Genomic DNA, 23,037 nt, shown 5'->3' on the forward strand with positions numbered 1-23,037 from the left:
TAATTCATTTTCGATAGCAGTGGTTGCTGGGATCAATACAGGGACATTAACCCAAGCGGACACTGCTGTTCTCCTGATGGCACAAGCCAAAAGCCACCATCCCTCGTTGGCAATCAGCAAAGACACAGTTTTTAGGGTCATTATTTTCTATCTTTTTTGGGGGGGTGGGGGGTAGGGGGGTGAGGAGCTGTGTGCCAAGGCCATGATATCACAATTTATCAGTGGAGTTATGGATGGCCGTGACCTCACTGTTGGTAAACACTGGTCAGGGAAATTATTTTATGCAATTTGCAAATGATTAGTGATGCCACTTCCTGGATTGTTAGACTATTTTTTCCTCAGCTCCTGGTCGAAATCTTAATGGCCTCATTTTACATAACTTCGGTGTAAATGCCAAGGCTCTTCACTTGGTAACAATGTTCACATTAGTTCACAGAGCTACTAAAGGCCACACACACACACACACACACACACACACACACACACACACACACACACACACACACACACACACACACACACACACACACACACACACACACGCCCCCTTCACACCTCACACTAAAGAATCACACACTTCAATGTGTCCAAACATGTTGAAAACACTTCACATGGGTGTTGATGTGTGTGTGTTTTACAGCTTCCTCATGTGTCACTTGTGTCTCAGCACGTCACCCTTTAGACACACACACTCCTCCACAACCTGCCACAACACAACACAATCCCGTCATACAAAAGCATGGCTGCTATATTTTTCTGCAGAGACTGTCACGCTGTTTTAGATAAGAGATAAGATAAGATAAGATAGATTTATTGTCACTGTATGGTTGATACAACGAAAAATTTAAAATCAGTAGCTCATTTGAGTGACATTTATAGACAACATGAACACCTTATAAACTAAACTCACCATCATCACAAAACCAGTCCACTACAACCACAGTCTTATCTGTTCAATAGATGTTGGAGTATTGGTGCTGCTCCACATTATATTCATGAATTCTTGACATTGTGTCCACCCTGTAAAAAGTTTTTATCTGGCATTAAAATAACAGGCCTTAACTCGGTATTACAGTAACAGGAGACTGAAGTCTATTCTGACAACTTCAATGACGCTTCACACATCCCTCAATTTCCACCCAACACACGCAACTTATTAATACTAAAATTATTATTATTGTTGTTGTTGTTTACCCCCTTTCACAAACCCAGTCCCTCCGACTCATCGTGCTGCTATAGCTACCGACCTATCGATGCATCTCCTGATCCATACATACTCTGACAGTGATGGATTGCTGACCAGGATTGACGTCAGCGAGCAGAGAGTTTCATGCCGAAGTTTGGAAAGCATGAAGTATTAACTATGTGAGAGTTGATGTGTTTGAGAGTTTGATTTTCTCAGCCGGAGTCCAAGTCGTGAATGGAGGGTCGAAGCCCTTAGAAGCGATGATGAGATGAAATCAGGGGATTTATTCAGTAACCTAATATTTTTTGAAGATTGAGGGGGGGAAAAAATCAGTGATAAAAAAAGCCGAATGAAGACTTAATGCAAGACAAAGACATTTGATGTTTTACTTTTCAGAAATTTGAAAAGATAGACGCAGATATAATTTCACTGGTATACTGGTAAGAACTGGAGAAGTGTCAAAGGTCATCCACGCAGTCGAGCGTCATGTTTTAAACAACATCTAAAGAAATGGATATCTTCAAATTCAGTAATTCTATCAGGAGATTATGCATCTTCAATTTTGCCTGTGTATAAGGATCGAAAACAATAAAAAGCGGAGGCTGTGAGTTATGACCTCCCCTTCAAGATCAGTTGTGGTTTTCTAATTACGCTCGTGGCCTGATGTGATACATGTCAATTAATATTTAACTTTCAACACAGACATCACATGCGTTGCTGGCGCCGTGTCAAAAGCTTTTATCAGAGAAAACAAGGAGTGAGGTCTTCTTATCCATCTGAGTGTAAACGTTGCACACGCTGCAGAGGATTGCATCTGTGTGGTTTATCTTCACAAGTGTCTAATGCAATCTTTTTTCAGGAATCCGAGGTTCAGTTTGCGACACCAACAACCCCATGACATAGGGGCCAGTGACGTCAGATTGGCCCCAGACAGAATGCGCGAGTGCGAGGATACACCTCGGGGGCGCGCACATGCGCACAGGGTCGGTCTCATCCTGACATGAGCGCGGGCACGTCAATATACACAGAGAGAGCGCAGCGGAGCTTTGGGTATAGTGGAAGGTGCTGTACAGCGGAGGAAAGCAGAGGCGCAGACACCTTCACTGAGCAGAGGGGTTTTTCGGTTGGCAGTTTGTGTGGCGGCCGGGACCCGATCTTTTAAAACCATGCTGGATTGACTGCAGAGAGGCAACTACAATCAATGGCTCGGCTTTGAAATCGTTCAAAATTTATTGGAAAGGAGTGTGAGATAGAGCGACAGTGAGGGAGAGAGAGGGGGAGAGAAGCGAGGGAGAGAGCGAGAGTGGCGAGAGGGGTGGAAATAAAGATCCTTCCAACAATGGAGCTTACAATGGAAAACATTGGAAATCTGCACGGTGTGTCTCACTCCCACCAAACGAGCGACTTAATGAACTCCCCGCACGCGCGCCAGTCGTCAGCGTCGCATCGGAACTTGGTGTCGCACGGGCGGTCAGCCATGGTGTCCAGCATGGCCTCCATCCTGGAGGGAGCGGGGGACTACCGCTCAGACCACGCTCTGTCCGGGCCCCTGCACCCCGCTATGACCATGTCGTGTGACTCCGGGATGAGCCTGAGCAGCACCTACACCACGCTGACGCCGCTGCAGCACCTGCCCCCCATATCCACCGTGTCGGAGAAATTTCACCACCCACACCCTCACGCTCACCATCATCCGGCGCACCAGCGACTCGCGGCCGGGAATGTCAGCGGCAGCTTCACCCTGATGAGGGACGACCGCAGCCTCGCCTCCATGGGTAACCTCTACGGCCACTACCCCAAAGACATGTCCGGCATGGGACAGCCTCTGTCCCCTCTGTCCAACGGCCTTGGGACTTTGCACAGCTCCCAGCAGACTCTCAGCGCCTACGGTCCCGGGGCTCACCTCTCCAACGACAAGATGCTCTCCTCGGGGGGCTTCGAGTCCCACGCGGCCATGCTGTCCCGAGGCGAGGATCACCTGGCCCGGGGTCTCGGGGGCCACGGGGCCGGGCTCATGACGTCGTTGAACGGCATCCACCATCACAGTCATCCGCACTCTCAGGCAAACGGGTCCATGCTGTCAGACCGGGACAGGCAGACGGTGGTGGGAGGCGGGCAGGGAGGTGGGTCGGGGCAGGTGGAGGAGATAAACACCAAGGAGGTGGCACAGCGAATAACGGCGGAGCTCAAGCGCTACAGCATCCCACAGGCCATCTTTGCTCAGAGGATCTTGTGCCGGTCCCAGGGAACCCTGTCTGACCTGCTGCGGAATCCTAAACCGTGGAGTAAACTCAAGTCTGGCCGGGAGACGTTCAGGAGGATGTGGAAGTGGCTCCAGGAGCCCGAGTTCCAGCGGATGTCAGCGCTCAGGCTTGCAGGTGAGTGAGGAGACAGCTCCCAACCTGAGTGATGTGGAGGGATCAATTAGAAGTCAATGTGGCGAGACTGTCAATACCTGCTCAAACAGACATTACTAGAAGTTATTAGTCGATTGTATCGAGTAAAACTTCATCATGACAGTTGGGGTGTTAAATGTTGGGGGGAAATCTATATTTTGATTGATGCTACGATCCATGATAGTATAAACACACGCCGTGCAACACTGGAAGTGTGATAAACAAAAGAGCGGTGGCTTCTCTCAAAAGCAGAGCTGGTGCAAACGCAGACTGTACAGCTCGTATGACTGTTTTTACGCAGGTAGCAGAGCACTTTTACGCACGGATACAGCATGAACACACACACTCCTCTCCCTCTGGCTCACCCTCATCCTCTCTCTCACTCTCACACAAAAACAAAACACAGAGAGACACCAAACAAAGGAAATTAAAGCAGGATATGACCAAAAATCACAGCATCTTGCAGCGCTGTTACTCTAAAAGTAAAACACGTCTACACTTTGAGACAGCGCCCGCTCAAATACACAATTTTATTCTGTATCAGGCAAAACCTGGTGTAATGCTTTGGCACTTGCCCTGTCAAAAAAGCGCGTCGTCGCAAACGAGGATTGTCTGAGGCCTGGCCAAAGAGTCGGAAGAGCATGACCTCCTATGGATCAATATTTCAGGTCCAGGGGTCCCCTTTCAGAGTAGCGTACTAATAAATGATCGATTTGGATCAGAAAGACAGAGACACAAACAGATGCGTCTTTGTCTGGCCTCAGTTGTCTCCTGTGCACTCTGGGATATCTCGTCTCCAAAGCCAGTCTAGATATCCTGTCGCAGGAAAACGGCATTTAGTGTGGTTCCTTTTGGACCCCACTCTTATACAAGTGGGGTCCAAAAGTATGAGGTGTCAGACTTTGGACATCACTGCGTGTGTGTGTGTGTGTGTGTGTGTGTGTGTGTGTGTGTGTGTGTGTGTGTGTGTGTGTGTGTGTGTGTGTGTGTGTGTGTGTGTGTGTGTGTGTGTGTGTTTGGGGGTCATTTGGGAAGGGGCTAGACATTCCTTCTGTTCAGCAAGAGGCTGAACTGTGACACAGACCTTCCTTCCCTCCGTTTTAGCTTTGTGAATCTTCCTGATCCATCCTTTTGGTTTTTATTGCTAAAAGATTCAACCACTTACCGCTGTGGTTTGAGCCCACTTCCCCTCCCCCTTTTAAACCCTTTAACACTTACAACCTGCTTAACAGAACGTAAATGAAAGCGCGAGACGTCGCAGTGGGGTTACAGCAGATGAGAGTGAGAGGTCCCCTCTCATTGATGTTTGTTTAAAGGCCCTGTTTAGACGTGCTGCGCTTCCAAACGTCAATCAGCTCTTCTGTGTCGTATTTCAGCGCACAGTTCAATTAAGCAGATATAGTGGCATATTTTAGTTCCAGTCAATGCCCTATTGAAAAGCACTTAATGGCATGTAAATTGTTCCTTTGCGCATTTAGTGGGGTTCTGGTAAATAAAGATTTAAACACTCTACAATTGTCTCTTTAAGTGCCACTGCTGTTAAAGCTAATTGGGCTGTGGGGTTTTATATCTTCCACACTCGGCATCAGGATAAAACCCCCCAATTCAACTGACGTGGTGGAGTGGCACAGTCCTGTGCAGTGCACAGCTACTGCATGTTTTCATGTGGTGAGGCCCAGGACAGCCTATAGCTGTGAGCTGTGTGTACGTGCGTAATATTTTCTTCTCTGTGGCTGTGGAATGGAAATACAGGGGGCGCAGACAGATGGTTTTATAAATGATTGTGTGGAAGTACATTTCATCATAACCCCCGAATTAATTTTTCTAGTTGAAGAGCAGATTTAGTCTTTTGTGTATGAAGCTGCTGTCTCGGTAGGTTTGAGGGGAAAATCCAGTTTGGCTAAATGACAAATGACATGTATGTAAATGCACGGAGCAACATTTTACTTATTGCATTTTAAAATCACCATTATCCTGGATTCGCATGGGCTGAGAGTGGGAGTTTGGGGGGGTGGGGGGCTGGGGGAGGCTGAAAGTGAGGCTGGGCCATACTCGCTCGGCCACATCAATCAATAAATTCAAATTACTATTCCAAATTCATCACAGTCACACAAATCAATGCAGCTGCCCTGCTTAGCTAATGTGAAAATGCCAGTCCCTGCACACACACACGCGCGCACACACGCACACACACAGGACAATCCACTCCTGAAACGAAAAACAGAGCAGAGACAGGCCTGTTTGGGGGGGAATGTGTGTCCTTCACGCTTAACATCTCCCAGTGCAACGAAGGGCAAAGACCCACATCCTTTCTCACCTATTGTTTTCTTCATATGCAGGACCATAACACCAAGGCCAAGCGAGCAGTCAGGCTTTTTTATGCATATCCAGAGAGTCTTAAAGCACATCTATCAGTCGACTATAGTATTGAATAAAAAAGGCAGCTTCATTGTAAAGCTGCACAAGTAAGAAAGACACGGGCAAAGTGAGGTTTGGGAGGCATTTAAAGATCGCATTAACGATGAAAACAATTCGTCTTTGCATCTGTGTTGAATTCCACACTCCATCTCAATGTATTTGGTTGGGTCAATACAGCCCTGATCGATAAGGATAGCCAGTGCATCTATCAATTATCCCGCCTCAGCACTCTCTCCCATTGGCCTCTCTCCCCCGGAGCAGAGAGGGGGAGACGGAGCCGGAAAAGAGGGGAAAGAGGACAGCTGTTGTGGAAAGGACAGGCAGAGAGACAGACAGACAGACAGACAGACAGACAGACAGACAGACAGACAGACAGACAGACAGACAGAAAGAAAGAGCACTCCTTTTGCTGTAACCATGTTCTATGCACTCTCACTTATTGCCATTTGGGGTTATTAAAGTGATATTCACGCCTTTTTTCTGGACAGATGCTGCAGAAAACATTCTATTATATAAACTAAAACTATACCCCAGAAATGGCGCGTGCGTATACTGTCTCTCTCAGGGGCATGAAGCTGGAAGCAGAAAGCCTTTCACATGTCTAGATATGTCTTCTCTTGTGACAGTGATGAGGTGCCATGGTATGCCAAAAAAAAAGCGCAGTTGGTGCATTACCATTTGAATGGCCGGAGCACGTGCCAGGGTGCGTAGGTCAAGACCCACAGGACACGGAGGAAAAACATTGTAGGGAATAAGGGTGGGAGGCCTCTATTCATGTTTCAATGGACTACACGCAGTTTACACAGGCCTAATCCTGCAGCTATACCCCCCTCCACACAGCCCACCCCATCCACCGACCCCCATCACCGTCACGCTGCGCCCTTTTACCTTCATTTTCATAGGTGGCCTAATTATATTTTTGTTCGGTTGCCTATCTTATAGGTAATTTATTTTCAGGCTGAGGGTAATGATTAATGATTAAACGAGATGTTTGATCGTACTTGGTTGCCTCAATCTAGTAAAAGTAGCATAATTTAGAAGACAGAATGCTTTACTGCAAATAAAATGGATTTGTTTAGCTGTAGGTTTTTACCAGGAGTTAATAACAGCTTTTTATTTCCCTCTGCACAGCATTAGTTTGAGGAAGCGTCTGGTTTTTATTCAGCGGGTCAGTTTGAGGGCACTGTCCATGGTGCTGAAACATCCGTCCGTCCACTCTGAACCGCAGGATCTCGTCTCTTGTTCTGAGGACAGTTCAAGGTGGTAAACCGGAGTTTTACCCAATACATAGTTAATAGCATTCTTGTAGGCCCTAAACACCATTATTTCATCCAACAGCTTCCACCCATCGATCAATATTACAATCCACAATCGCGTCAATCACACCCCTCCTGCATCCTGCTTTCCAGTCCAGCACGAAGCCAGCCGGGGGTTTCCATTTAAATCACATCCAGCTCCCTGGCTTGTTTGGGTTTTGCTAGTTTTTTGGGGAGCTGCTGAAATACAGCGAGGTCGTCCTTAGTTTTGGGATGCTCACAACAAAATATCCTAAAGCAGCAACAACAGTCAGTAGTGATGCTCTTTTTTGGTCATTTGAGCCAGGATAATGGGTTTAATTGGATAGGGCATTAAGATGTGATTGATGCGGGATAATCTAAAACAGGATTTTTTTTCTTGAAGAGATGGCTTGATGTTAGCCTGCGAAATGATCGATTGGTACTTTAATAATTGATGTGTGAGGGGAAGATAGGGGGAGTAAACAGTGCAGCTGCGGTTTCAGAGCCTCGTTGTTCGTTAAGCACAGCAACGTGTGCTGTAAGTACTGACACACGCATGTACAAGCATCGCCTTTGAAATCCTCTGGTGGGAGAGCAACAGTCATTTTCTTGAGGTTCTACCTCGAGGCTATTTTGCTTAAATCCTGGGTTCAGCATAGCTCTAACCAGATGCAATGACTTGCATCGTTATCTACAGCCCTGCGTGGAGAGGCAGGATGTATGTGGTGGAAGGGTAAACTCAATTAATGCAACTTTAAATTAGCATAAATCTTCATGTTGTGGGCTGACATTAATATTCATACACCCTGTAATAAGATCCGTTTTGCTGTGTTGAAACGCACTCAAAGCTTCTCATGCTGCATGCCTGCATAGGACAATATCATAGCAGCATATACAGTCTGCATACGTGTCGCCTCCCCGTTTCTTCTCTCCTGTGTGTATGTGATCGGGATGTAGAGTGCGTCTGCGCCACATTGTTAAGGCCGATCTGGCGAGCCCTGAATCTATATCGATTTCCATTCCCCGGCCTCTCCTTTCCATCTCTGGAGCTGCGCCATGCAGCCATGCAACCCCCTCCATCTCCACCATGCAACACCATTTCTCCCATTAACAGCTCACCCTTCATAACACACAGCAGAATGACTAATGAGCGCGCGCTCTGCACTCACGCTGGCCTTGTTGCAACACCTCGCCGCGTGCCCTGGTCAAACAGTCAAATGCTGACTTTTAGAAACAATCTGGGAGCTTTAGCAGCGCCCCTCTATTTCTGTGATGGAGCAGGATTAGCAGCATGAGACGACTTAAAGTTCACAGTCGTTTAACCCCCCCCCCTCGCTCATTACGTCCCACCCACACGGCTCCATCCTGCACACAACTGCTCGGACCAAGTCGACCTTATTATTCAAAATAATGTAATTTTAATAGAAATCAGATTAGTCCGACTGGCTGAGGCAGGAGGCTGCACTGTCCTGTCCTCCACATCCTCTCTCTCTCACACACCTTGTTCTAATTCACACGGGGTGGGGGAGGGGGGAGGGCGCTTATAGCAATTAGAAATGCAGTAGAGGTCTGGACTCTGTACAGTCTCGAATACCGTCTCTTCTATTTTAGATGATCAATTCCTACGCTACTCCGTCGCCCCCTCGCCAAACCGGATCGATAGGAGAGAATGACCTTTAAATCAAATTGCTGGCAGAGTCGACTGAATGCACGCGGCTAGCATCAAAGGGTTAATGGCACCGCGTGCACCAACCACCCCCTCTTTCTAGGCAAAACATTTTTTTTTTTTTAACAAAGAGCCCAAAACCCTTAAGATAATCATGATTAAAATCTGATTATTCGTCGTTGCGCTCTGGAGCCAAATGGCTGCACAAACAGGGGGAGCTGAGATTTGGGTGAACGCTCTCTCTGTGTGTGTGTGTGTGTGTGTGTGTGTGTGTGTGTGTGTGTGTGTGTGTGTGTGTGTGTGTGTGTGTGTGTGTTTGTTTGTTAGGATGGCTGATGAGAAGACAAATCAAACTGTGGCTTTTGACCCGCCGCAGAGCCAGAGCAAGTGACGGTTCCAAAGAGCAGACTGTTGTGCAATTAAAATGTTGACCAGAGCCACATCAGCGCTGTGTCAGTAGAGCTCAGCCCGCTGTTATGTAACGACGGGATGCCCCCAAAAACTGGGTCTGCTCCGTGCGTCCTGCGCGCCTGACACCACTGCAGGGAGCCACTGGCTCCCCACAGATAATGAGTACAAATAGCAAATTCAACAATTAATTTGCCAGCATCTTTTCCTCTCATAATTTGAACAACTGATATGTCAGCACCCAGATAGACCTTGTGATGTGTTTGCAGGTATTCCTTCTCCCACGGATAAGTAACGGATTACTTTTTTTTTCTTTTGGATGGGGGGGGGGGGGTTGGAGAGCGGTTCCAAGTCTGTGTCCATCGAGGCCGAGGCAGCAGCAGTGATACAGCGCTATGTCCACACACACACACACACACACACACACACACACACACACACACACACACACACACACACTGGCCGCTTATCTGACGTCCTGACAGGCCATCGCTTATTAAAGGCCCGATAATGGCTTGTTTAATGCGTAGGCTAAAAACACAAGGACGCTGTCCACACGATTAAAGAGAAAAGAGGCCGCGGAGAGGTTTCTGTAACAGCAGGGACTTAGTTCATCTCATAATACATGTTAACATCTAATATTTTTTAGATGGAGACAAAATAATTCAGCTTATTTCTATTTATTTTTTATGCTGATGCACGTGTTGGTAAAAAGAAGCGGCCATATTTAGGGGCAATAAGAAGAAATACGCCATTGCAGGAAAAAAGAAAACGCCTATATATTTCCATATGACTTCACTTCTTGAATAAAGAATAACTAAAGGATTAGGTGTTGTAGGAATATGACGTTGTTACAGCGTAGTGCGTAAAGTGTGTTGTTTTTTGAAGTATTTACTTAAAGGTGTAAAAATGACACTGTGGGAGAAAACACAGAAACGTTGAGATTGTGCTGGTGACAGATCGAGGCTCACGCCGGGGATTTTAGAAACGAGAGTCTACAGATGGTTTGTATGGAGCCTCTGTACCTAAGTCTTTTTTACAGGGTCGATCACAACAACACACACACACACACACACACACACACACACACACACACACACACACACACACACACACACACACACACACACACACACACACACACACACACACACACACACACACACACACACACAGATTATCGTACCCACAGCATCGTACCCGGTTGGCCAACCCCTCACAGATCAACAAAGGAACAAAACGACTGTGAAATCAATTGATGAATGAATCGATGTCAGCCCATACAGCCTTTGTATTACACGAGAGTTAATTACAACATTTTCCAAGAGTTTCAAGTAAAAATTAAAAAAAAGATTATTAATATTATTATCATCATCACTATTATGCTATTATCATTACAGTAAGATAACTGGTGAAGTAAAGGCTTTATTCTTAATTATATATTATCTTCTTAAATAATTTAATTAATAGAAAAGATAATTCAAGACGTTCCATAAATAAATAATCAATAATAGGATTCAGACAAAAAAACAAAAAACAACAATCTGACTTGCAAAAAAAAGGCTCAAATGGAGTTTCGAGTAAACGCTAACATAGTGACTATAAACTATTTAAATTAAAGAACCCCTGCAATTTGCAACAGAATAATAAAGACACGACACTTTATTTATTTCAATCGAATATGCTGCGTTTTGCATTGGAGAAAATCGACCATATAAATGCAGTTAGCTCGGTGCAATAAGCGCCGGGTCAGAAATATTTGAGTTGACTCTCTCCACATGATTGAGTGTTAGAACTGTATTGAATTGAATCTCCAAAATTCCTGCATATTGAAAAGCTGTCTGTCTGTCTGTCTGTCTGTGTGTGTGTCTCCTCGCAGAGTCAACAGTATCGCCTGACTGCAGATCAGTTGGCTGATTCTCTAGCGAGAAATCAGGAGTAGCAGCAGAGGTGTCAGCTCAACACTTGGAGAGAATGAACATACATCTCCTGCCTTGTAACTTTTAGAAATCTGTGCGCCTCAATCTAAGTAAGGAGGAGGGCATTTGACCTGACTGACCTCGGTGTACCCGGCTAATCCCGCGAGATTTAAAAAGTTGATAATTAAAAACAAACAAAAAAAAAACAAACATATTCTTTAAATATATAAATGCATAGGTTTACATTCATAGATTTGTTTTTTCAGGCACTTCAGCCTTTCTTTCTCTTTGTTTTTCGCCATCAATGCGCCCCGGACCAATTTACGCAGCTTTAAAATGAGTGTAAACTCTCTTCAGTAAATTAAAAAGGAGCTTAGAGGGAATTTGGGTCCTGGCACCGGTCTCAGATCCGCAGGAAGCCCAGACATGCGAGTCTATTGACCGGTCAAAAAGCCTCTTCACCCACCGCTCTCCCACCAACTCCAAAATGCTATTTGTTTAAAAGTTAATCTATTATTCTAAATACATGATATAAATTATTTAAAAAGGTTTATGATGCGAATTTTTAAAAGTAGTTTATTTCTTGATTTGTCCCCCATGGGCTTATTAACTGGTGATATTCGTTTTTAAACAGTGAACTGAGATTTTGGCCACACTCGCCAAATATGAGCCACAATTCAAGGACAATTCGTCTTAATTTATCAAAGCAGGCAAAATGAATCCCCTATTAAATTCATACGTTACAGAAGAGCGCGCGCGCGCACACACACACACGCACGCAGTCACACACACACACACACACACACACACACACACACACACAGCGGTCCCACACCTGTTGTTGTGGGAAATGAGAGCATGGGCCTGCCTGTCTGTCTCTTCAAAATAAAGCATCATAATCATTACCTCTATCACGCATAACTGGTCAAAGCAATTATAAATAAAATCAATGATAATCGTGGGTAAGAGTATCACACTAACAATGGACCCACTCACACAAGTAAATAGCACATGCAGACCAAGGCTGCTATTAAACAGGCAAAAGAACGAATAATAATAATAATAATAATAATAATAATAATAATAATAATAATAATTCAGTGATACGTTTCTCTCAATCATGCGCTTAAATGGCTGAGTGCATTTAATTATCTAAAACCTCATAAGGCGCGTGATCATCACACACAGCAGCATTTACTGGTTATTGAGTTTTTTTCTTTAATAGTGGTTGCTAATAACAGGTGGTGGTGAAAACAGAAAACAGAGCTGAATAAAATCATATGAATCATATTCCTCAGGTCCGTATTTTAATCTGACGCAGCGCACACAATAGGACGTGTTAACTGACACACTTATTTTAAAATGCAAAAATATAAATTCCTGTGCATGCACAACTGTGATTTAGATGATACAGCAAATTTAAAAATATATATATTTTTTTTTTAAAAAGAGCGCATGCAGCTGGAGTAAAATGTTGCAGCCAGAGTGTTGCAGGACCGAGGTGCCGTGTGGGCGGAGAAGTAACTGAGTTCAGGTTGAGTGTTATTGAAGTGCTGAAGAAGAAATGCCTCGCAGCTGAGTCGCTGGAGAAGGCAAACAAACAAATTGTGTCGCTTTATCAGTATATTAACACCAATTCTCACTCATTACATTAAGGAGTATTGAGCTGGGAGTGTTTTGGCCTGGCGAGGGAGAGAGAGAGAGAGAGAGAGAGAGAGAGAGAGGTAGAGGTAGAGAGGGGGAGAGAGAGAGTTGGCACTGCCCTGCAGCCTGAATGGAATAAATGCCACGGTGCCGGCGCACGCGCTGCCATCAATCTTTAGGGCAACAGCCCATAACAGCAGGGACGTTACTTCATAAATAGACCTGAAGCTTAAACATCAAATTGCCCAATCATGCTTCTTACAATATGGAGAAGAGAGCAACTACAAGCACACTGTATAGATTATTAGTGAGGACTGGACTGGACAGGACTGACTGTGTGTGTGTGTGTGTGTGTGTGTGTGTGTGTGTGTGTGTGTGTGTGTGTGTGTGTGTGTGTGTGTGTGTGTGTGTGTGTGTGTGTGTGTGTGTGACGCGCCGAACCGTAACCGGTAAACATGTTTATTGGTAAATTAATTAAATCAACAGACTTTCACCTCGTCTTGCGTTACAGGGATCACAAACAGTGCCTCATGATTGGATTTCACACCGCGGGGGAGACTCTTTGAAAAACGAAGAGCAGTAGAGAGAGAGAGGGAGAGAGAGAGAGAAAGTGAGGGGGGGAAATCACAGATGCAGATGTGTAATGATGGTTTCATAGGCACAATATTAGGCGGTTTGACTTTCTCATTATGAGCAGGAAGGGCAGCGGTGATCAATAAATGATTAATGCTCAAGATGGACTCGCATCTGTGGGGACAGAGGAGTTACCCCACACACACACATCTTCCCCAACACACACACACACACACACACACACACACACACACACACACACACACACCCCAAGACTGGATCCTATGGAGTCCGCGCAGGTGAACCAGGTGATGATCGTTTCCTCTTCAGCTTTCCTCTGATTTGAAATCCGCAGAGAAAGCTGGATCATCACATCACACCCTCCCTGCCTTGCTGCTGGTGTTCTCCATCCCCATCCATGAATCTCCTCTCCAGACCCCCCCCCCCCCCACCTCTCCTCTCTCTCTCCGAGGCATAATTAATTGGACGAACTGAATTTCACACACGAATTATTCACGAATCTATCGATCGATATTGAACACCCAGGGCCTTTCTCTTAACCTCGCTTGGTTTGTCGTGAAGCAAAGAATATTAATGTTATCAGTGGAAAAGAAATAGGCCCAAGTTCTACTGTTTTCACCCCAGCAGAAAAGCACAGGTTGATAGAAAGAGAAGGGGAAAAAATTACTCATTAAAGGAATTTGATATGAGCATGATATGAGACAAGAAGTCCAGTATCAATGTTGTAGATTATATTCATCGTGGGGTGTAATATCACAGTAATAGCAGGATAAGAATGCAGCAGATTAAGATGTATGTATGTTAACTAAAGCAGTAAAGCCACAGATGAATATGTCTTTGTTGGCCAGTCTTTGTATGTGTGTGAGGAGCCTGAGGGATCCATTCAAAGTAGGTCAGCTCCCGTTCACGGCTCCATATAGCGGGTTATAGAAACCACATCTCTCTCTGGCCGTGCAGCAGCGGGGTGCACACCTCACACACACACAACACTCCGCTCCAAACCGGGATCTCTGCTCTGGTCGGGGCTGCTCTTTGTGCATGAGTTTATGTCCGTCTCTCTGCTCGCTGCCTACTGTAGCTCTAAAAGCTGCAATGATCGATTTTTTTTTCTTTTCTACGCTGAGCTTGGTTCAGTAATCAGGGCCCCCTTCCTCACCGATCGATCGATATTGATTACTAAATCCAGCGCCTGTAGCAAAGGCAGCGCACTACGGCGCCCCGTGCAGCCGGGCTACGGCGAGAGCGACACCTGCCGATCGAAACGGCACAAAGCAAGCGGTCGATGCGGTGGCAGGACGTGACTCGCCGGCATAAAGATGTGGACAAGAGGAACTGCCTGGGACCCTCTGAGGAAAACACTCCTCCCTCCCAGACTCACTTTTATGTGCTTAAATATTACATTTATACGTCTATTTTTGCCATCTCTTAATTTTCAGGGCGGTTAAAAGAGAATAAAGTCCTAAAAATGCCACGTAATCTTGACCAGCAGTTCGTTTCTTCTCCACAGATTTCTCGACTTCTTAAAACAAATCCATTCATAGATTTCAGAAGATTCCTCTTTCTGTAGCCAGAGAGACCCATGTGGATTTTACTGTCTGAAACGTACAGTGACAGCGAGACTGTTCATGAAAGGGAAAATATTTTCTAGTTTAAAGAAAGTAAATAAAATTTACATAATAACAAGAGAGACTATTAAATGGAAACACTGGACATTTTAAGGTGTAACACCATGTTATACCTGTATGTGTATGTGTGTTTGTGTGTGTACCTGTGTGCAAGGTCACTCATCTGGATGCAAAAGTCACACTGAAGTGAGGTGTCCAGGTCGACCAGAAGCTGCAGAAAACAAATGGAAAGTTAAGTTGGACATTGAGATAGAAATTCATCCATATCTATAATAATATTGACTATTAATCTGGCAGGAAAAACAGCAGAAGCTGTTTTAAAGGCTGTGTCCAATATAAAAAAAAATCTGTTAACTAAGACATTATATGTCATAAAATGTATTTTTATGTTTTAGAATAAGTTGAAACTGTCTGAATTTAGAGAATTTATGGCCCATGTTTATTTTGAGGATTCAGTAAATGTATTTATTATTTATTTATTCATCATCATTATTATTATTATTTATCATTTTGCCAAAGATGTTCAATGATGAAGCAACACGCCTGACAGAATAAGTAGTTGCTGCTCCCTGTTGGACTTCAAACAGGCCTGGCAGAGCCCTGATGAGGGTTTAAGCTCAGTGTCCCGCTGAGAGACGAATCCTCTTTCACACAAGTTGAACCCAGAGGGGACGGCGTGTCTCTGCTGAGCGGTGACTTTTCTGTGGTCACCGTGGAGCTCTGATCCACTACAAGTCTTTAAATGTTTTGATAAGTCCTGCATCCTCCCGTCTGCCAACACAAACTGCCTGAAACTTCAAACAGTGATCTGTAAACAAGGGTTTTCTCCCGTGTGAAATTTTGGTATTGTTCAGTAAATGATAAATGTTTGATTGGCTTTGTTGTTGAAGAAATCGTTTGGAAATGGCTATTCCTCCACCAAGGCTGTACATTCCCACGTCTCATAACTACTACACAGGACTATCTATTTTTGTCTTGGATGGAGATGTTCTGTTTTTTTTTTTTACTGGTAGCCAGTTTCACTTAAGGTGATACTATAAACTAGAGTATTTAATTTTGCTTCGGAACAGCTCATTAGAAAATGAGAAAATTAACCTGTAGTTTAGTGTCGCTTTTTAACCACTGGGGAGAACAGTGGTTTAATTTTCAATTTACCTGATCTAATTCAATCTCCACTCACTTCGGCATGGATAACAGGAAAACACAATTACACTTCCAATGATGATAAAACACAATAGCACCAACTACTGCAATATATTATGTATGTGTGTCATGATTAGAACAACTCAGAGTAATTGAAGAAGCATGCATAGTTGAATGTTTGTCAAACACTGTATGAAAAAGTCAGATATCTCCATGAGGTGGGGGGAGGGGGGTTCAAAGAAGCTGTCATATTGATGAATGACAGATAAATCAATTTTCCTCTAAATCTATCATATGAGTCAGCCCGCCAGCATTTATCCCTGGAATTACTGGGTGACATTTAGTTTGGTTTGTAGTTATAGGTTCATCAGGACACACAGATGCCGAGGGTTTAAAAAGTGCCTCTGATGTCATTATACTTGGCGCGACTTTTTAAAGAAAAAGACGACAACAGATGCAGGGAAGTTTGGATTCTGGGGAACGCTGGGCCTCATCGGTGCCAACGATTTCCTCACAAAAGCTTTATGTGACTTCTTGTGGCTTTAAGCGTCTGACCTGTTGAGACTTAACTCACTGTGACACTGAATACTCTCAGCAAACCATAAAATGACATCACCATCCTCCTCCTCCTTCCCATCCTCATGACTACCCTTAATATTATAATAAATCACAGTATAACACAGTATGATGATATGGATACAAGCGTTCGTACAATTTTGTATGTGGCATATTAGCGTTTGGGTGAAGTATATATATACGTATATATATATATATATATATATATATATATATAGCTGCAGTGTTGATGTGGAATATGAATATGATGGATAGGTCTGTGTGCAGGTTAGACATCTGTAGTAAACAGATTGGACTGCAATGGCTGATCAATGGGCTCTGTTCCACTGTAATTAGACACACAGCGCCACTGCTTGGCTCCAGCCACTTCAGCATAATCACAGCCCCCCTCAACACACACACACACACACCCGCGCGCACACACACACACACCCGCGCGCACACCCGCGCGCACACACACACACACACACACACACACACACACACACACACACACACACGCCCCCTTCACACCTCACACACACACGAAGAACACAAGAGGAGAAAGAAGAAGAAATTCTGTCCTTACATGAATCAAGACACACACACACACACACACAGTGTGGGAGTGAGACATTATTGAAGGCAACTATGAAAGTATCAGACAATACGGACGGCAGCAGGTGGAGACCCCACAGGGACGGCATCTTTCTCTCTCTCTCTCTCCAATTTGCTCTCATTTTATTGAGACAGTAGGAGGCTGAGAGGGACACACAGCCCGTTCTGGCAGGATTCGATCCTCAGCCAGCAGGGGAACATGTGGCTGCAGAGGTGGTGCCTTAACCCTCCACCCCCCCACCGCCACCACCTCTACCCCCCCCCCCCCCCCCTCCTACTCCAACACCATCTCTGGGTGCCGTTTCTTGCCTTTTTACCCTGAACCTGTCAGCTGCCCTCCACTCGTCTCCTACAAATACTTTGAGTTACAACACACTTACCCACAATACAACACTCTATTAACTATTAATTTCTGTGTTCGCTGCTTACAACCCCACCACCCCCACGGACCCCCTCCCTAACGTAAAAGAGTACACTCGGTGTGTTTTCTTTTGAAAATTGCTCAGTGTATGGGAAGGGGCTCATAGCAGCCGGTGCATGCACCTCTTGAGTGTTTGGGTTTGAGGAGGGAGGGGGGGGGTTGAGTGGGTTATAAATACCCTCTCAGAGCTCAATAGAGTGGGCTCCAGTGGGCTCTGTTTGAAGTAGCAGACTGTAGACCTGCTGGGGGGGATTCTGACCTCAGTCCCTACAGAGAACCCCCAATTCCTACAGCAAAGTCGGTCAATATCTCTCTTTCTCCTTCACTTGCCGCCCCTCCCTCCTCTTCTCAGCTCTTCGGGTCTTACACTCTCACACACACACGCACACACACACGCACACACACACGCACACACACACACGCACACACACACGCACACACACACGCACACACACACACACACACACACACACACACACACACACACACACACACACTTGATCTCACTCCTCCACCTTTTATCTCCAAGTTTTTCTTTCCCTGCGTTGGTTCCTCCTTCCTTCCTCCTTTCTTTCTCTCTCTCTCATTTCCGAACACACACACAAAATGCTTACTTTTGTGCAACAGTCACTCAGTCCCCCATTGCGACTCAAACTGCATTAATATTGAATCAAACAGCAGTGTCTCCAGCTAGCAGGCAACAGCCAGTCCCCCCTCATCCCCCCACCCCATCTTTCTCTCACCGCAGGCTGGCTCCCTGTCTGCACTCTGCAGGATGGAAGGAATATTCCCACTGGGCAGGAGGCATGGATTAGCTTTAAATCAACTTTAATATGGCAATAGAGATGGAGCTGTAGAATCACTGCTGCATCTCTGATGTATAAACTAAGTTTTGTGTTTAAGTGTTGGATAATGATACATTTAGTTTATCTCCCTCCACATCTAAACTTTCTTATTTAATCATGAGAATAATCACTTTTGTATATTTACCTTGCTTTGTGTTCTCTTTCCCCTCTTTGCCTCCCACTCTTACCTCCATCCCTCCCACCGCTGCCATCCACACCAAGCCTGCAAGCGCAAAGAGCAGGAGCAACACAAGGACCGCAACACGGCGCCCAAGAAACAGCGCCTGGTCTTCACTGACCTGCAGCGACGCACGCTCATCGCCATCTTCAAGGAGAACAAGCGTCCATCCAAGGAAATGCAGATCACCATTTCCCAGCAGCTCGGACTGGAGCTCAGCACCGTCAGCAACTTCTTCATGAACGCTCGCCGCCGCTGCGTCGACCGCTGGCACGACGACCACGGTACCAGCCCCGGGCAGCCAGGCACATCCGCCACCACCTTCTCCAAGGCCTGAGAGGAGGAGAGGACCTTCAGAGGGCCGGGGAACCAGGTTGGAACAACAGGCAACATGGGAAATTGGCTGTGAAACCTGTCTATAACAACCCTACCTACATCCTGGGCCGTCTGAATGTGTCCTCTGCCTGAAAACCCTTTGTGCCATGCAATCATCTTTTTTGTCAGTCAGAATTTCAAGCTCTCACCTGAAACAAACAAAATCTAAAAAAAAGGTGAAACAGTGAAGTCAGGCTCACTCTGCATTTCTCACATGAGGACAATCATTAATCTGTCTTTTTTTGAAAGAAAATCATTTTTACAGCATCTGACAAAGAGACACCAAAGATTTGACGTTTTTGTTGGACGGTATCCGAGTTATGCTTCACCACCCAAGTAACCACTGATTCCAGTTTTTTTTTCTTCTCCCAACTCACCTCCTTTGTGTCTGCCTCTTTACTCTCTCTCACACCCCCTCTACGCCGGCACACGGAAGCAACAAGGGCGAAAGAACGGCAATAAATCTGACAACAGAACAGCACATAGCCTTATTATCCAAGCCCCATCCTGCACACACAAGGCCGTCATAAAGAAAACAACGCAGCCTATGAAAAAAACAACAAGGCTTTCCAATTCTCTGCTTCTACCTCCCCCCCTCCTCCTGTAGTCTCCTTCATTCCTCGGCCAAAGGTATTCCCTGATGGCCAGCCATTTCAGAGAGCAGCTCAGCCTGATCATACGGCAAACTAATGAATTGAAAAATTAATCAATGCAGACAGAGAGAGCGGGGCCTTGACCCCTCCTGAAGGTGAAACGCAAGACGCTCGGCAGTAGATACTCAGGTCTTCCAGGCCCAGGTCTATATTTTTTGCACAGATGTTGGAGGCCTGTAGGGAGACATGTCATTGTTACTCTTAGCCTGAGCCCAGAGTCTGTGTTTCTCCGACCAACAGGAGAGGCGGGTGAGATGTCTGGACATGCTCTTTGTTCTGCTGGGAGCTTTTCCTCTGATCAATAACTGAGAACCAAGCGACAACAACACGCTCGGGCATCCAGCCAACTACATTACAGCTGCATATGAAAAAATCAGAAAGCAAGAGGAGCACATGGAACCCAGTGGAGATGGGCACACAAAGGCCTCACTACTACCACAGCAGCAGCAGCAGCAGCAGCAGCAGCAGCACACCTCTCTCCCTCCCCTGTCCTGTCCTGTCTGCGCTGACAGAGCCACAGTGCCCCCTGCTGTTGAGAGCAGAGACCTGTGTCCAGCAGAGCGAGGGGGTTCAGAGCGGAGGAGAGGGAGGGAAGAGCCACTAGATGCTGAGGAGAAGTCACGGCACAACACATTCAGGCCCTCACAGCTCTTTGAAGGCAGATCAATAGCTAACCATTATCCTATTGTTGTTCCTCATCCAACCAGCACTGGTGAAGCCGGAGGAGGGGGATGGTTAAACTGAACGCTGAAAACACAGGGATTTAGCAAAAGGCAGGGATTCACTTAACCAATCCGAAATCTTGTAGTATCTGCAAAACAGAAACAGAAATTACACAAAGGGGGGATAGAAGAGTACAACGGTAACAGTAAAATATGACAGACAGGCTTACTATAGTACAGACACTTTTGAGGTGCAGTGAAGGTTTCATTTAGATTATTTTGGGTGGCTTCACATTTGAGCAAATCTTTCGTCCATTTTTCCATCCCATCTGTTTGCAAAAAAAATGAAAAAAAGAAGAAGCTTTCAACAGATGTGATTCAAAGTAAATCTCCTGGTCACTCCCACACAAGGGTTGTCAGTAGCTAACCACCACACTCAGCTGATAAAATGCTACAATAATTAGTGCCAATGCTTACTGCCTTAATGCGAATCAGAGAATATGGTACTAGGGTTCACACACAGCTACAGTGCGCCCCACTGATGACGGACGGTGTGTGCCATAGCCAACCAACAATCAGCTTTTATCTGAATTAAAATATACTTTTTTAGTAAAAAAGAAGAAAAAGAGAGTCAGATTTTAAGGCATACAATAACCAACCTCAAATGACAAAGATACCACACACATACACGCACACACAGACACAGAGACACAGACACAGAGTATGTGTTACCAACAAAAAGAAAATGTCTCCAACACATCACTGGACACATTTCGAAGCAGAAGAAAAGATCTCTCATTCTATCTTTGGTTCTCTACCTCCTCTTCCCTCTAATCCCATTGCCCCCCTCTCTTTCTCTCTTCCTCTCTATATTGATGCGGGTATTTAATTAGTACCATAGACACAAAGTTTCTATTTCTTGTTACTATTGTGCTCTGTTGTGCATAAGTAAGGCACCTTGTTGATAAATCAAAAACAAAAAAGGATGGACTTTTTAAAAGGAAAGAAAGAGGGATGCAAGGACCGAGGCCAATGAAGGACGTTTTTCCTTTTTTTTTTTTTTTTTGGCATTCTATGTGAATATAGACTCGGAGGAGACATTTACCGTGAGAGAGAGAGAGAAAAAAAAGAAAAAACAGGGAGCTGCTGAAGAGAAGAATAAATGACGGACGCTTTCTCTCTTTTGGCATTTCATGTCAGAACTGTGGTACTCTCAGCCCCCTTTAAGCTGAGCCCCAAGAATGGGGTAAAACGGAGGGGGACAAAACAATGACCTCCAAATGTCCTGGCTGATTCAGTGTGTTTCATTGGAGGGTGTGTGGGGGTTAAAGCTCGGGACTCAATAGTTATCTGTATGGTCTTAAGATGCAACTGTAGCATTTCCAACAATGTAGTTAGATTAGCGGTGCAGATTAGATAAGAGATGGTCATTGTATAGGAGTTGATCGGGAGGTACCGACTAACTTCACGTTGCTGTAAGCAGTGAGTTAAGGTCGCCAAAGGGAAGAAGAGCTAACATTGATTTGTGGTATACAGTTCAGTGAGAATAGGTAAATAGCTAGATTCAGCTCTAGGTATTAGGCTGACAAAATGGCATTTGTTTGTAGTGAGAACCAATGTGGCTACCTCACTAAGCTGAGTGGTTTGTGAAACCGCCACTAATACCAAAGATACTGCAGCCTACCGGTCCCAAGCTGCCTAGGGGGACAAAAAAAATGAAAAAAAATGAAAAAATAAAACAAAAAATAAAAACAGAGCCCCCCCTCTTTGCCCAAAACTGTTACAGACACAGATATAGACACAAACACATAGATACATGTTTCCACTAACAGCGCAGTCAGACTGCATCGTGCCACATATAGGAGGTGGCTGCCTTGCAGACAGAGTTGAGTGCCTTTTCCCTTCAACCACGGGTGGGACTGCACTGGACACACACATGTATACACACGTACACACACACACACAGCCAGGAAGGTGCATGCATAAAGCTGCACACCCATTTACAAACATGCACTCACACACAGACAATGCACCCATAATTGGATGGACAGAAAAGGGGGGCAAAAGAGAGGGACGCAGAGTGGGGGCTGTGTCAGCATTTTCTCCCATATTGACTTTCCATCTTGATACACTAGAATACAAGCACTTTATCATGTAGAAAGTCTATAAAACATTTTCTATACACTATTTATTTGAAACAAAATTATATGTTACTCTTTAATCTGTCAGTCTTTGTTTCTGTATCGTTGATCTTCTAGTAGCTCACAGCATTTTTGTGTTTCTTCTTTTTTCTTCCCCCTTTGCCCCGTGTGCTTCTACTCTCAGCCACTTTACCTCTCTCACATCAGAGATATTTTTGTGTAACAGAGAAAGAGGGGAGTAAAAAGGCAGAGGCTCTAAGCGCTCGGAGGGCTGTAGTTATAAAACCTTACCACTAAATGTCTCTCTCTCTCT

The 23,037-nt window shown here is 45.1% G+C and overlaps 1 protein-coding gene across 1 annotated transcript; it reads left to right on the forward strand.

Moving 5' to 3' along the window:
* The first annotated feature begins 2,308 nt into the window (after nt 1-2,308).
* Nucleotides 2,309-20,480, forward strand: onecut3a (one cut homeobox 3a). The gene is made up of 2 exons (XM_085774074.1): nt 2,309-3,564; nt 18,938-20,480. The coding sequence occupies exons 1-2, from the start codon at nt 2,526-2,528 to the stop codon at nt 19,228-19,230; spliced, it is 1,332 nt and encodes a 443-aa protein (XP_085630200.1). The 5' UTR covers nt 2,309-2,525; the 3' UTR covers nt 19,231-20,480.
* Nucleotides 20,481-23,037: the final 2,557 nt, after the last annotated feature.

Source organism: Trachurus japonicus, chromosome 4 (genome assembly GCF_045865225.1).
Source record: "Trachurus japonicus isolate A0001 chromosome 4, Traja_1.0".
NCBI classification, from domain to species: Eukaryota; Metazoa; Chordata; class Actinopteri; order Carangiformes; family Carangidae; genus Trachurus; species Trachurus japonicus.

Coding starts and splice junctions, on each gene's coding strand:
- onecut3a (XM_085774074.1), top strand. CDS start 2,526: ATGGAGCTTACAATGGAAAACATTGGAAATCTGCACGGTGTGTCTCAC. Junction 3,565..18,937: donor GTCAGCGCTCAGGCTTGCAG/GTGAGTGAGGAG, acceptor ATCCACACCAAG/CCTGCAAGCGCAAAGAGCAG.